Genomic DNA, 15944 nt, shown 5'->3' on the forward strand with positions numbered 1-15944 from the left:
AGATAAACACAATAGAAATTTAATCAAAAGCTTCTCTTTTACACCATCTTCTGACATGTAAAGAAAAACAAAAATGCAACCAAAAGTTCTCTGATACCAAATTCAAATTCCCTAGATCAGGCCCCATTACTGGACCACTTCTTGCTCTTTCGCTTGTCTTTTCAGAGGAATGATATACAGTCCGTTCTTAGCTTCCTTTATTCTCCACCATCGGCCCAACCTGAAAAAGACAGAACAAAACAGGACACACTGAGCTAAAGAATGTAGACATGACGAAATGTGTAAATGCTAAACACAAAGGACCAATTTACTTCACATTACTGCCATCTAGTGGTTACTGCATAAAATCAGGCCTTGAAGGTACATGCATTGATTTACTTAAAATAAATGTAATAAGTGAAAAATAAATGAATACAAATATTAATGTATTATATTATTAATACATTAATAAAAAGTTATCTAACTACCTTTGAGTAACCTTAAGTGACTAGTAGCTGAACTCAACTTTTTATCAAGATCACTTATAGCAAGATAAACCTCCTACAGAAGATCAAAATCATATATTATGTGCAGGACATATGTGTTTTAATGACGAAAACTAACAAAATGATATTGATAGTTACTAAAACTTAGAGACCAATGGCTGATAAAATACATCCGAAATCGCACACTTCCCTACTATATACTAGGCAAAAAAAAGAAAAAAGAAAAGAGTATGTGACAAAATAAGCATGTCCGAATGACCTAGTGTGCATACAATGAACACTTTACTATCCCATGAGGCCACGGGAGAGGATCAGTGAATGACAGTGAAGCGACGCAACATGATGAGAGCATAGCAAGTGTAGTACGTCCAGATTACATTCAAACTTTATAGAACGTACTTTTTATTCAAAATAATTACCTACTCAAAAGAGTATGCGATTTCGGACGCAGTCAGTGTTGATATATCCCATAAAATTAAATCACTGATAGAATTCATACAAAATTGCTGAATTTCAATTTACTAAAGAATATCTGAAATCAGAAAAAGTGCACCGCTGACTGACAAAATGATTGGTCAATTTTGCAAATGGCACTACATGAAAAACAATCATTAGTGTCAATCACCTACGCTTACAAACACTTCACCTGTGCTCCTGTCCAACTCCCGCCACAAGAAACGTCCCAGAGTTTGAGAACTTCAGACTGTTCACAAATCCAGTCTAAAACAGAAATGTTTAACATTTATTATACTGCAGGTTACTGTGAGAGACATCATGTGTGGCCACTGTGCAGTTAAAAAATAGTGGTGTTATGAACCGATTCATTATTCATCCTCTCCAGATGAAGTATGCTGCTTTATCCACACACACAAAAGGACGTGATTCAATAGCAGACGGACAGTAACCCGTCTATTAGAGCTCTATGGATCTGTTCTGCTCACCACAGGGACGCTGAAGAGCGGCTCCAGGCCTCTGAATCCCTGCCCACACTTCCACAGCTGCACCGCTGAATTATGGGAGCCTGGGGAGGGACAACAATGATGTTGATGATAATCATGTATTTGGAGAGCAGTCTCATATGGAAATACAGAAGGCGGAGTGCTTTGTGGACAAGGTCAACGTGGAACGAGGACAGATTATGATGGTAATATTTGTACTTGAGGGTAATCATGTGTTTGTGTGTGTGAGAGAGACAAAAAAGCAAATGCGAGTCTGTGGGCGGCTGTAGATTTAAGTGCACTGGGTTTGTTGCCTGTGAGAGTGTGTGTGTGTGTGCACCTGATGCCACGGTGTCGGAGTTGTGCAGCGCCGCTACAGACGACACCCAGTTGGGCTGCTCCAGACCTGTGTTGCCATGGCTACCATGGGCTTTCTTCACTGTGCTCACCGGCTTCTTCTTATTAACCGTCCAAATAGAAATAGAGCTGGACAAAACCACAGAAGGGTGACATTTAATCAATTAAACATTAAAGCATGGATTTCAAAAGTTTTTTGATAACCGAAATCCTTTGAGCTATAATATTTACTGAAATACCTCCTGGGATTTTAGTTAATATTTCAGTAATATAACAAATTTCACAATGTGTAAATTCATTCTATAGGTATTTATTATCTCAGGATAAATTATCTGCTTCCAAGAACATAAAAATCAGTGTTGCTTAAGTATTATTTATATACTACCATAGTATATACTGTATTCATAATTTGAATTTGTTTTTAGGTTTAAGTTTTAGTAATTTTGTTATATGCTTTTTTCCTTTTTATTAGATTTGTTATATACAGTATATATATATATATATATATAGTCTTATATTTAGCTTTATTTTATTTTGTCAGTTTTAGTAAATTTCAGTACCTAAACTTGTTTCAGTTCATTTCAAGGCAACATTGTAAATTTTCATTTACGTTTTTTAATATTAAGTATTATTTCATCTTTATTACAATGACCAAAAACTATTGTTAATAGTAACAATACCAACACTGGTAAAAACATGAGTAAATGCAATTGAGAAGATCAATGATAGTGTAGCATAATGTAATAATGCTTATTATTAATGAAAGTTATGCACTTTTAAAAAAATCGAGCTGAATAGAAAAAGGCTTTGTCTGAAATCACCCCATATACCCTTAAATATCATATTAGTGGACTAACGTAGGGAATAGTGAATGAGGGTATAGGGGGCGATTTCACACACAGCCAAAGTCTTACCCATCATCTCCACCAGTGACCATGTGTTCTTCATTAATGAGCTGGACACAATCAATGGAGCCCCTTCAGACAGACAGAGGACATGGACACAAACATCATTACATACAGGAAGGTGAACAGAATTCATCCTTAGATATGGCAAGATGAATGAAATCATAACTGTTGATGTAGCTAAGCCCAAACTCTACTGCTTTAATCAGGGAGGTTTTGAGATCATAACGCTAGAAAGGTACGTCACAACTACAAACTCACTCGTGCCCGTGAAAGACGAGCTGCGATTCTTCTGCAATTTTCCACACTCGGACTGTTCTGTCCCGTCCTCCTGCGGTCACACATCTCTCTCTGCTCAAACAGTCCAACCCAGTGATCATGTCCTGGTGGCCGAACCTGACGAATAAACACACATGATCCTTGTGAGTAACGAGCAAGTACAGTTCTCTTTCTTATTATAATACTCATATCAGCTGGTATACCTACAGGGTTTCTACATAAGCGTTCTCGTCCACACTCCACACTTTAATTGAGCGGTCATGTGATGCGCTGTAGAGGGTATGAGTCCCTCGTCTAAAGGCTAAACCCTGTGGAGGAATCGTTCAATTCAGTCAAATGAGTACAAACAGTAAGTAAATGACATATAAGCTTGGAATTTCCCATCATCTAAAGCATTTGTGTCCGATCCTGCCCCTGGAGGGCCGGCGTCCTGCAGAGTTCAGCTTGCCTGGAAGAGGTGTCTAGTGAGTCTGAAGACTGAATGTTCAGGTGTGTGTATTAACTGTGGTTGGAGCTAAACTCTGCAGGACAGTGGATTGGACACTGATATACTCACTCAATGACTCAGGTCAGAGAATGCATGTGTCCAGAAGAGATCTTTTACTCACTGATACAGCACCTCTGTGTCCTGTAAACTTGTACAGATGTTTACACGTCATCGGATCCCAGATCATGACGAGTTTATTCACGTCCCCACTTGCCTGGAAAATAAAGAAAAAAGTACCTATTAAATTGCATCCAACTTTGTGTTTTCAATAACTGACAAAAACTCTAACATAAAAAAAGCACAAAAAACAGTAAAATTATTCTAATTACTCTAAAACAAAGCAATCCACAAATATAAAATAATTAAATACATATGATAATAGACAGATTAGATAGATAAATTGATTTTTTTGATTCAAGTCTGTTCTATTCAGCAAGGCTGCGTTTATTTGATTAAAAATACAGTAAAAACTGTAATATTGTGAAATATTTTTACAATTTAAATGAACAGTTTTCTATTTGAATCAATTTTAAAATCTATTTTTTTCTTCTGATGCAAAGCTGAATTTTCAGCATCCAGTCTTCAGTGTCACATGATCCTTCAGAAATCATTCTAATATGCTAATTTGCTGCTCAAGGAACATTTATTATTATTATCAATATTGAAAACAATTGTGCTGCTTAATATTTGAGGGAACCATGAAAAGTTTTTTTTTAATTATTTGATGCATAGAAAAGTCAAAAGAATCGCAAAAAACAACAAACAAAACATACTGACCCCAAACTTCTGAACGGTAGTGTATACACAGATTTAAAAAAGTCCAAAGTTCTATAAATGTTTATCAAAAATATTACTGAATTTGTTATCTTGGGGATGAAAATATTAGTGCATGGCAAAAAAAAATTAAGCCAGTGTAATTCTAAGGCAGAAAACTGATAAATAATATAACACGATCACATCTCCTCTCACCAGGTATTTCCCGTCAGATGATATGGCCATACACAGGACGTGAGCGGTGTGTCCCACGTGATGCTCCTCCGTTCCCTTCCGTCCTCCTGCAATCTTGTGCACCTTCTTTCCAGTCTCCGCCTCCCCTGCAGATCATATACAGCACTCATTCAGAAGAACATAATCTACAACACAAGCATTAAGGTCAACTCAGTCAAAAATGTGGAACGTTAAAGCAGAGCACAGATGATCTGTCAAACTCACATTTGATGATCGAGCAGTCTTTGCTTGCAGAGAAGATGTATTTCTCATCTGGGGTGATGACGAGACATGTGACAGACAGTTTGTGTCCTCTCAACAGCCTGACCTCTTCTGGGTCTGGAGCTATGAGCTAGAGGAGACGTCAGGGTGATGTCATACAGAGCAAATACTTATAGATATAGTATCTGCACAGCAGTTTATGATAAACATCACTCACGTCTTTGGCTATCAGTCGTTGTAGTTTGCCTTTCTGTTCAAGCTGTGGAGGATGAATAAAAACAAGTGATTAGAGGAGAACAGGAATAATTATTACACTCAAATGTTACATTGGTAATAATATTATGCACAATCCACTCAAGCGTAGCCATATATAACGTCCTCCAAAATAACAGTTTTAGTAAAAATCAACACAATTTAAAGGGTTAGTTCACCCATTCTGTCATTAACGCACGTTGGAGATATATATTTTGTAAATAAAGTGGTAAAGCACTTCATCGCTTCATAAATCTGAGATGAGAGAAACCACAGGAGTCACATGCGTTTCTTTTATGATGTCTTCACTACATTTATGGGCCTTGAATTTGGTAGTTGCGTTGCTGTGAATGGAGGGACAGAAAGCTCTCAGATTTCATCAAAAAGATCTTTATTTGTGTTCAGAAGATGAACGAAAGTCTTACGGGTTTGGAATGACATGAGGATGAGTAATTAATGACAGAATTTTCATTTTGGGGTGAACTATCCCTTTAAGTTAGAAATTTAATTGACAAGTACAAGTAATGCTGTCCCAAATATCTGATGCAACATTTTAAAGGTTTACGCTAAGGATTTCCTGAATAAATGAGCAAAAAGTGTGACATCACACTATCTACCACACTTAGGTTAGAGAATTGATATTAAATAGCAAACGATAAGAATGTGAAGAAAGCCAGTGGATTTACCAGATCATCCTGCAGTCTTCCAGCTATGAGATCCGCTTCAAATGATTCTTCCTCAGCTTTCTTATCCTCTGTTAGAGACAGCAAAGAGAACACGGGTTGAGAAAACAGTGGGAATGTTTGAGTCTCGTGTGGATGATGATGATGATGTTACACACCTTCATCTCTCAGCTGATCTAGGTAAAGTTTGGCCAGGCGAAGTTTCTTCTCTTGCGGTGTCTCCTCGATCTCGTCGTCTTCATTGTCCGGCTGTTTTCTACTTGGTTCAGTTCTGCAGAAGATATGCCATATGTGATTTGATTTGATTTAAGAAAAACTACAAGACATCAGCGTTCATTCTCCACAACACACTGCAGTAGGTCAGTTAACGTTACCTTTCATTTTCTGAGTCACTCGATATTTCTTCATCCGCTCGTTTATTGAACTTTTTTGATCTCCCTTTGCCATCATCTGCATTACTCTAACATTGATATACATATGTTAATATTTTTTTACAATATCAAAGAAAAAAAGCTTAAAATAACATTATGAAAGCTGAAAAGATAAATACAAACTCATTTCTCATTGCACTCATCTAAACATAAACGTACCTTTCTTTTTAAATCTCCTTTGTTGACAGCCGCAGAAATTACCCTTTTCTTTATAAAGAAAGATGACATGATGACGTTTAAAACTACTTGCTTAAACAACGTAATTCAGGATTGCCTACGTTTATTTTGCACTGCTAGCATGCCACTCACATGGTCACAAACACAAGCTTCCTGTAGTTCTTCTTCTCGAGTGATTTACGTGTGTGTTTGCGCTACAGCGCAGTCTAATGGAGAGACGATACATTACATAACTGTGTGATTTATATTTTATAACTGCACATTGTGTGATATAAACTATACGGAATAATAATAACCATTCATAAAATAATATACACACATATATACAAACATATGCAATAAAAAACAATAACTACTACTTCTGTTAATAATAAATAATAATATATCTTTAAATAAATAAAATACACACACATAGCCTATGCAATAAAAAACATAAATACTACTACTAATTATAATAATATATTATAAATACATAAAATTAAATACACACATATATGCAAATAAAACATGTATAATAATAGTAATAATAATATATATAAAATAATATACACACATATATGCAAATATATACATTAAAACATGTAAAATAATAATACAAAAAATAATATACACAAGCATATGCAATAAAATGCATAACTACTACTAATACAAATAAAAATAATATTATAAATAAAATACACACATATTTGCAAATATATACATTAAAACACATGTATAATAATACATAAAATAACACACACATGTAGTCTGGGTCTGGGTCTCTCTCTCTCTCTCTCTCTCTCTCTCTGCACCTGCAGCTCTCGGGCTCCTCAGTGAGGGGAACTGACACACTGTAATTGCTCTGTCCACAGATGATGCATTAGTCTCCTAATGGACTGACCTGCACATCATGTACATCTGCCTCTGTAATGTCTTCCGCTTGTCTAAAGTGCAAAGAGTGCGGAGCCAAACACAACTCCATCAAGCTCTGCGCACCACAGACAGAGTAAGTGCTGGATAAACTCCACACACTCCTCATCACCGACCGACAGATCCAGGATTTTGGGACATTTAATGATGATTGACCAGACTTAGTTGATGGACTTCAGGTGAGATTGTTTTATTGTAATTTGCTACACTTTACTGTTTGTTTTAAACATTCAGCTTATTGCTATAAAAATGCTGTCTCATACTTTGAAGTCCCAAGTGTTAAAGGTTGAAATAATCCATGTATTCTCAGTAAACAACAAATTTTGCATAATTGATCATATATGCTGGACAACTACAGAAATGCTTAATGATAAATAATTTTTCTAAAAAGTTGTTTTTCCTGGTTATTTAAAACCGTAAACAATGTAGAGCACAGAATCCAACTGCTTAGCTAACCTTTCTGATTTATTTTTTTATAATGCAATAACACATTTAGAAGAAGTTTCAGTGCATGTTCATGTTGATGTGTGGTTGTGTATTTATGTTAAAACAATATATTAAAAGCAGGGCATCTCTTTCATAACCCAAAACCCAAAACTTGCACATTGCATCTGTTTATTAGATGACCAGACAATCTCGTCTGAGCAGAGAGAGATTACTGGCCGAGAAACATGCCAGGATTAAAAGTGGAAGCCACTGATTTGGGGGAGGAGGACTGTAGAAGTGTAATTTGTTGATTTTTTAGTTAAAATACTTCCTCTGAAGTTATTTTTCGTGGTGAAAATGGAGGTAGTGCCAGGTCAAGGCATTAACAATCCATCAAGATAAACAAACTGATTAACTAAAACACGCGTGTACGTTCTGTACAGCCGCCCGCAATGGTCATGATGTAATCCAGCCGCTGTGCTTTTTCATGCCAAAGTACTCTGCATTCATTTTCTAGCCCTGGACATGTGCTGATGAGCTGTGACTATAAAAGATTAGAGATGCTTTATGATTATTGGCATGATTAATTGACTGGTGGAGATCGTAATATAGCTTGGCTGGTCAACAGAAGTACTGATACTGTAAAAAAAAAATATATATATATATACTATATACTGTCATCTTTAATGCTTAATGGAGACATGAACACATTCAAATTAAATATTATTTCTTTTTAAAATAACTGCTTTCTATTTTTATATATTTTAAAATGCAATTTATTCCTGTGATGCAAAGCTGAATTTTCAGCTTCAGTCTTCAGTGTCACATGACCCTTTAGAAATCATTCTAATATGCTGATTTGCTGCTCAAGAAACATTTCGTATCATTATCAATGTTGAAAATTGTAACAATGTAAAAGTCTTTACTGTCACGTTTGATCAATTTAAAGTGTCCTTGCTGAACAAAAGTATTCTTTTTTTTATCTTAATAATCCTATATAGATGACATAAAATGGCTACAACAAATGGCTTACTTAAATTTGTCTCTACATTACACACGTCATCTTAAGAGTTTGTGATGAGGAGTTGTCTAGGCATTACAGTACAGTAAGTGACATCAGTGAGATGATGTCTAGCAGTGTGAGAGTGATTATGTGCACAGTGAAGTCTGTGGCGTGAGCACATTGTAGTGATGTGCAGGTGACAGTGAGCTCATGCTAACGCTAATGCCAGAGAAACCCTAGCAGCTGCAGCCAAACAAGTGAGCTCATTATTCTCCGCTTCAAAAGGTTAGAGCACCACGAGCACCATGAATTATTCCAACTGATCAAGCCTCTCTCGCTTTCTCAATGTTGAGCCACGGGTACAAAAATAGAATCACGATAATGCACTGGACATGTTATGCTAATAACCTGCTGATTTAGATATGTTGCTAAAAGTATCAACTGTTTCTGTAAATGATGCCACGGATGCCATTTTGGACACCATAATGGTAATACCATGGTATTCTTTGACATAGTTAAAGTATACCATACAAATATAGTACTGTTATTTAGTATACATCTGACGTATCACTGTACCATGGCACTGCCATAGTATTTTTAGGCCCTAGACATAAGCAAAAACATATGTAGAGGTGTTGAACGCCCCTATTTTTTGAAAGACTAAGCATGAAAAAATACTAAATGTATCATAGCTTGCTTTTGACTTTAGTCAAGAACTTTTTACTTCATTTTAAAACTTTGGTCAACCAGCATATATATATAAAAAAAATAATAATCAAAAGCTAATCGAATCATTTTTCAGGTGTGTTACACAGTCAGAACCATTTATAATACTTAATTATGTAACTAAATTTCTATTTATTTTATTTGTGTTTTATTGCATATGTGTATATGTTATGCACTTTGTAGTTTTATTATTTTTTACAGTTTTTCCGTTTATTTTATTTTATTATTTTATTATTTTATTTAGTTAGCCAATGGCAAAAGAGACAACCGTACATTTAAACTATTATCAAAAGTGAACAACAAGCAATATGCCTCCAGGCAGATGTTAAAAAAAACAGCAATAAAAGAGCCCAAATGTGAATACAGAGAAAGAAAATTAAATAATAATAATAATTTAGTTATTTTATAATAATACCGTATTTAATACAGATATGAATTAAGAAAAATGAAAAAGCACGCGCTTTCCAAAGGGAACTATACAGTTTTTTAAAAACAAGTAAAAAAACAAACATCTAAAATCATTTAATGCACATTTAAATTGGTAAATGTGTTGTTGTCGACGTGTTCAAATGTAGTTTTACTGATTTTGTGTTTTATATTTTTCTTTCAACAGCGCTGACCTTTGACCTCCACCCAATGAGTCCCCATGTCTGACTGGTGGAAGATGGAGAAGCGTGTGTTTCTGCTTTGTGTTGGGTGCGCTACACTGTAAACAATGGATGCGTCTGGATTACCTCCTGCACCAGAGCTTAACGAAACTGAACTTAATGAGACATTGAGTCATGGCCACCCTATCCATCTGGCTCCCAGCATGCAGTTAGGGAGCATGTCTAACCCACAATCTCGTTTACGAGACACGTCCGGGCTCGTAGTCATGGTGACTCTTAATGCAGTGGCACTCTTGGCCAACAGCGGTGTACTCGCAGTAGTAGTGAAAGTCCCCCACCTCCGCAAGTTCAGTTTGGTGTGTCACCTCTGCATCGTGGATTTGCTGTGCGCTGCGCTCCTCATGCCTCTCGGCATCGTCTGCGGCTCGCCCTTCTTCGCCGGCGTCATCTTCTCCGTACTCGAATGCAGATTGTACATATTCCTCAATGCCTTTCTCATATCTGCCTCTATCTTTACGGTTACTGTGATTAGTATCGAACGCTACTTCTACATCGTGCACCCCATGAGGTACGAGGCTAAAATGACCCCTTGGTTATCCGCAGCTGTGATGGGACTCGTCTGGGTGGTGTCTACTTTGCTGGGACTTGCTACGGTCTTCGGATGGCCCAGTTATGGAAGTAGAAGCTCCATTGCCGCAACCCACTGCTCTCTCCATTGGAGCCACAGCGGACACCGTCGAGTATTTGCTATTTTGTTCTGCACGGTTTGCTTTTGCGTGCCAGCTGTCATTATTATTGCCGTCTACGGGCACGTCTATAAAGTCGCCCACACGGCTGCCCGGGAAAGAGGGCCGATCCCGAGCTGGACGATGGCGACCGCTCATCCGAAGCGTCGGTCTGATTCCGTCAACAGCCAGACTACAATCATCACCACAAGCACGAGCATCCGGAGAAATCCGGTCCCGCGCAGGAAGAAGAGAACACTGGTTGGCGGGAAAGCGGCACTTACTTTAGCCATCATCGTGGGTCAGTTCCTGCTCTGCTGGCTGCCTTACTTTGCCTTCCACCTGCATCTGTCGCTGGGATTCCCTCACAGTACCTCAGAAGAAGCTGAGGGACCCGTCACCTGGCTGGCGTATTCCACGTTCGCGGTAAACCCGTTTTTTTACGGGCTGCTGAACCGTCAGATCAGGGAGGAGTTGTGTAAAATGCTCTTGTGTTGCCGATCAGTCGGCAGGCCAGTGCGGCCCTCTGTGTCGGGCCACGAACGTTCAGGCCACGAAGACTTTTTTCACTTTTTGCACAGGAGCGGCGACAGGGATGGGGTCAGATGCAGCTACCACATGGCTACACCGGGGAGCACGCTGGAGCAGACTAGTTTTAGGATACCAGGGCAAATACCAGAAGAAATTACCTAAAATATTCATGAGATTTTCATGACATTGAGGAGTTACTCGAAAACATTCCAATTCATAATCATTTCTGTGATGCATTTTTATTACTTTACAAATTAAGTTTTTTTTGCGATTTTTAACTTTTTTTGAAATGCATGAAATGAAAATTCTCCCTGTCTATTTTCTAAATGCATGTTATTGATCTTATTGTGAACAATCCCAGTGATCAACAGTGCACGCTCTACTAGCAGTTGCGCTTAAAATAGTAAAATGTATTTAGGAGCACATTTCAAGTCCTCATTTTTTTAAAAAGAAAACAGGTTTGGAAAATTTAAGGTCATAAAAAGTCTTAAATGGTGTACCAACAGCTTAATTATAATTTTAAAGGTCCACTGAAGCGCCTTGGAACGCGCAGCTTTGTATGATGCGTTGACGTAATTTCCACTGAAACAGGAAGCTAAGGCGGGACGTATTGAATGGCTCCTCCCCCTTTTCAAATAGCCAAGTGTTTAGTATAGTTTACCTCACAGACTGCAAGTCGCACTTGACGGCACCATGGAAGCGAATACGAGCACTGATGATACGTTGGATTCAATAGAGGTTCGAATAAATTCAGACATTTCATTCTTAGCCATCGTACAGTTGGAAAACGGAATAAAACTTGAGCTTTTGAGCAACCGAACACACATCTCCAACCCATAATTCTTCTGACGTGTCAACGGCCGCTTTGGCCATGTGGTATTTATAGCGTAGGGGGCGGGACGCTTTAGATTCTAGAGAGCATTTGATTGGTGTGATGAGAACTCTGCAAAGCATAAAAATCCGTGATCCATTTTAGTGGAAGTGAAGGACTTTAAGTTTTGAATGCTTGTATCTCCTAAATGCGAATTTTGTCATTGTTTTGGAACACGCCAGCTTATTTATAACCTCAAGGCTAACATTTTCATACTAAAAGCTAAAAAATAATAATTTTGATTTCAGGGGGCCTTTAAGAGATCCTAAATTCTGGGATGGAAAGACAGAATTTGTGACACAATGAACAACAAATGCCTTTAATCCAATCCACAGCCATTGAGAGCCAATGGCTCTGATCCAATCACAATTCTTCCTAGTGGTGACTCCACCCACATGTTTACAAACACAGAGCTGATTAGGGTTTGAATGGCATTATGAACCGAAATGACTTATTAGTTCCCTAAACTTTTAATTTCATCAAGCATAACCAACCTTTAAATAAAACATAGTCAGGGTAGATGCAATATTTAAATCACATAGGTCTACAACCTTTGTTGTAAAAATGACCTCTCAGCCTTGTTTTCATTTGGAAAGATAATGATATATTTAATATTTATTTCAAATATGGCATCAGTCCTCCTGACAAAGGTTTATTAACATATCCAAAATTTTCTAAAAACGTCAGCTTTTTGAGCATTACAGAGAACACCTTTTTTACTTTCTTTAAAAAACTGAGTAACATAAATGACAAGAACTTATAAAAAGTGTTTTGAATCTATTTATACATATTTCTTTCTATTATTTATAATGCACTTGGCTATCTGCTGTATTTTTTTTTCCATTGTAGATATCTCACATGGGATGAAGTAAGAAAGCCAGATTGTTTCGTTGTTTAATAAAGACACTATAGTCACAGAAAGCTTGACAGATACTGATTCAGTTCAATGCAGCATATGTTGAGTTGTGTTGCGTTTACAGCTCATTGTGCTGATTTATGTGGACCGTCTTGTTATCCTTATTTTGAATGGTGTGCTATATGGAGCCACCCATTACATCATACATGTATTTATTTGCACTTTCTTTATTTATACAAAACAATGTGACCATTACTGTCATTTGTTGTCATGGAGATGGATAAGAGCTGTATTTATGTTTTTATGGGAGGATGGTACTGTATAGAGCTGGTTTCTTGCCATTGTTTATTTAGATGTATCTTCGTGCAGGCTAATAGTTTACTCCACAGAGTCAACAACGGCCTGAAGTATAAGCCACATCATTATCAGTAACTAACATTATTTATCATTTAAAAGGTTGGGGTCAGTAATTTTCTTTTTTAAAGAAACTACTTTTTCTGCAAAGATGCATTAAATTGATCAGAATGACAGTAAAGATGTTTAATGTGTTAAAAAAATCTATTTACAATAAATGCTGTTCTTCTGAACTTTCAATTCATCCAAGAATCATTAAAAAGTGTATCAGTTTCCACAAAAATATGAAGCAGCACAACTGTTTTTAACATTCTTGAGCACCAAATCAGCATATTATAATGTTTTCTGAAGGATCATGTGACACTAAAGACTGAAGTAATGATGCTGAAAATTCAGCTTTACATCAGAGGAATAAATTACATTTTTAAAATATATTACCATGGAAAACAGCTATTTTAAACTGTAAAAATATTTCACAATATTACAGTTTTACTTTTTACTATATTTTTAATCAAATATATGCAGCCTTAGTTAGCAGAAGAGACTTCTTTCAAAATCATTAAAAAATAAAAAAAGCATTCGTATATTTTTACTCATTCTCTGATATTCTTGTTCTCCTGTGTTTGAAAATCCTGTGACTTATGCCAAATAGGGTTATAGAACACAGTAAATTCTGTGTAGTTTAGATCAGTTCAGTTTTCAGTATATCATCTGTTTCATGTTATTATATCTCCATCATTTTTAGGGACATGTTTTTAACTCTAATGGGAGATTTGAATGCAGATTAGACTTAACGCAAGCAAACTAAAACAGGGCAGCTGCCAAAACAATGTTTTTTAAAAGCGATGATCCAACCGCACAATCCAAACTGAGCAAAGGTGAACTAAAACAAATGTTACAAACTGTGAGATTAAACAATGAAGGTGATTAATATGAGAGCTTTCCATAATGAAACACCACGAGGACATCTGACCATTATGTACAGACAAAAACAGGTGCAAAATAAAGCTGCAAGCAGCGATACGGGGCCAAGAACCTAAGTTACCGCAAGCAGAGCCAGTACAGCAAGCATAGCAGCACAGCAAGCATTGTAAACGGAGTAAGCATTGTACGCACAGCATGTACAGCAAGCAAAGAGTGCAGCAACCACAGCAAATACAGCAAACAAGAAGTACAGCAAGCACAGCAAGTATTGCAAACATATGAAGCATTGTAAGCCCAACATGTAATGAAAGCATAGCAAAGTTCTGTATCCCTTTCATTGCATTCGGTCAGTTTTGATCTGGAACTGGTACATCATTTGTAAAATTCCTAATGTGTCTTATTTCTAATTTGTGAATCCTGGTTTCCTTTCCTCATGTTAGGGTTATAGGGCTATCCATTGAATACACATAGGTGTTCTGTTTAAAGCTTATGCATTTAACTTGAAATGTATAAAAGCCAGAACAATTAACAAAATAGAGGTTTACTTAGACCACCACAAACCTCTAATCACACCCTGCTCTCTAGCTCACTACTTTACACACAATGCACAAAAGAGATATGAAGATGAGTATTAACCCACGAAGGCAAAAAAGAGTATATGATTATGCATATGACGAAAACAACCAATTTATGTAACTGCTTACATTGGAATCAGAAAAATTGATAGTCAATGACTGCTATAACCATCCTATTTGATCACACAACTTTCTGGGTACTCAAGACTTCAGGTGGGAATCAACATAGAATGAATAAAAACAATCATATTTCTAATCCCAAAAGAAGAAAGATTAAAACAATGCTTACCTGGATAATAAAGCAATTGAAAGAACAACTTTACAAACAATTTTATAAAGTTGTCCCACACAGGACTCAAACCCACTAACTCAGGTGCCTGCCGTTTATCTCATTGCACCACTGGGAAGACGTATTCACACAGAGGCCTAACTTCCATATCTCAAATGAGAATCAACTAAAAATGAATTTTCGTTTTCAGATTAGATAATTCACAGAAAGACACAATGTATAGAACAGAAGCAGCTTTTACAAATAAACAATTATAATGCTAAGCTAACTAGCATAAAGCAACAAATACAGGCAAGGTCAACTTCGGAAAACAATTGATAGAGACCGGTACTGAATATCAAAAATCCGTTCCGTAATTTCTGTGCGGCTCAGTCCAAACAGAATCTGAGTCAATTTGGACAAAACCTGAAGGAGAAGAAGCAGAAAAACTGAATACTGTACCTTTCAAAATAGACATTTCTAAATGTACTAAATGTACTTACACTAAATGTAAGAGGTTTGATGTGATCAGCATGAAGAAAGGAATCGAGTGAACAAAGTCATTTTTCTAGAACAAAGGATTGCAAAAGTTATAACCTTTAGAAAACTGTATTTTTTTAATTGGGGCTGGCACTATAGAGTTGGTCACAGAGACTCCAAAATTGGTCAGATTTCCACTTATTACCATCTCTACAAGTGTGCCAATTTTCATAATTTTCCTACTTATGGTTCATAGGGCTGCCATTGACTACCATTCGGGAAGAAGAATAACAATGAATTTGTACATAAAAGCACTGCATGTTGTATGTGACTGCTTCAGATGAGATCATTCTTAGGTACAGTACCTGGAACAGATGTAACTTCTGCATCTTTTCCTGCCACAGTACCTCATGCGGTCTGGGCTCGCGTCATACTGAGTTGAAGACCCACGACGCTAAGCATACGGGATCCGTGGTGGTGTAACA

General features: G+C 36.9%; 2 protein-coding genes across 2 annotated transcripts; one reads left to right on the forward strand and one right to left on the reverse strand.

Moving 5' to 3' along the window:
- Window positions 1-5: 5 nt before the first annotated feature.
- rrp9 (ribosomal RNA processing 9, U3 small nucleolar RNA binding protein) lies at window positions 6-6390 on the reverse strand. The gene is made up of 15 exons (XM_077203841.1): window positions 6186-6390; window positions 5970-6055; window positions 5754-5866; window positions 5599-5666; window positions 4878-4919; window positions 4664-4790; window positions 4421-4545; window positions 3573-3665; window positions 3172-3272; window positions 2947-3081; window positions 2695-2757; window positions 1764-1909; window positions 1427-1506; window positions 1132-1205; window positions 6-220 (listed from the first exon to the last, which is right to left on the reverse strand). The coding sequence occupies exons 1-15, from the start codon at window positions 6252-6254 to the stop codon at window positions 127-129; spliced, it is 1416 nt and encodes a 471-aa protein (XP_077059956.1). The 5' UTR covers window positions 6255-6390; the 3' UTR covers window positions 6-126.
- Window positions 6391-7030: 640 nt separating this feature from the next.
- LOC143711828 (putative G-protein coupled receptor) lies at window positions 7031-13456 on the forward strand. Its single transcript, XM_077203842.1, has 2 exons — window positions 7031-7291; window positions 9881-13456. The coding sequence occupies exon 2, from the start codon at window positions 9983-9985 to the stop codon at window positions 11291-11293; it is 1311 nt and encodes a 436-aa protein (XP_077059957.1). The 5' UTR covers window positions 7031-7291; window positions 9881-9982; the 3' UTR covers window positions 11294-13456.
- Window positions 13457-15944: the final 2488 nt, after the last annotated feature.

This window comes from Siphateles boraxobius, unplaced genomic scaffold (assembly GCF_051911475.1).
Source record: "Siphateles boraxobius isolate OS27281-9 unplaced genomic scaffold, OSU_SipBor_1 5, whole genome shotgun sequence".
Taxonomy (NCBI): Eukaryota; Metazoa; Chordata; class Actinopteri; order Cypriniformes; family Leuciscidae; genus Siphateles; species Siphateles boraxobius.

Excerpts from the sequence above, each read along its gene's own strand:
- rrp9 (XM_077203841.1), bottom strand. The coding sequence starts at position 6,254 with ATGTCATCTTTCTTTATAAAGAAAAGGGTAATTTCTGCGGCTGTCAAC. Across the intron at positions 5,667-5,753 it reads AGATCAGCTGAGAGATGAAG|AGGATAAGAAAGCTGAGGAA; the intron begins GTGTGTAACATC and ends TGTCTCTAACAG. Across the intron at positions 221-1,131 it reads GGAGTTGGACAGGAGCACAG|GTTGGGCCGATGGTGGAGAA; the intron begins GTGAAGTGTTTG and ends TGTCTTTTTCAG.
- LOC143711828 (XM_077203842.1), top strand. The coding sequence starts at position 9,983 with ATGGATGCGTCTGGATTACCTCCTGCACCAGAGCTTAACGAAACTGAA.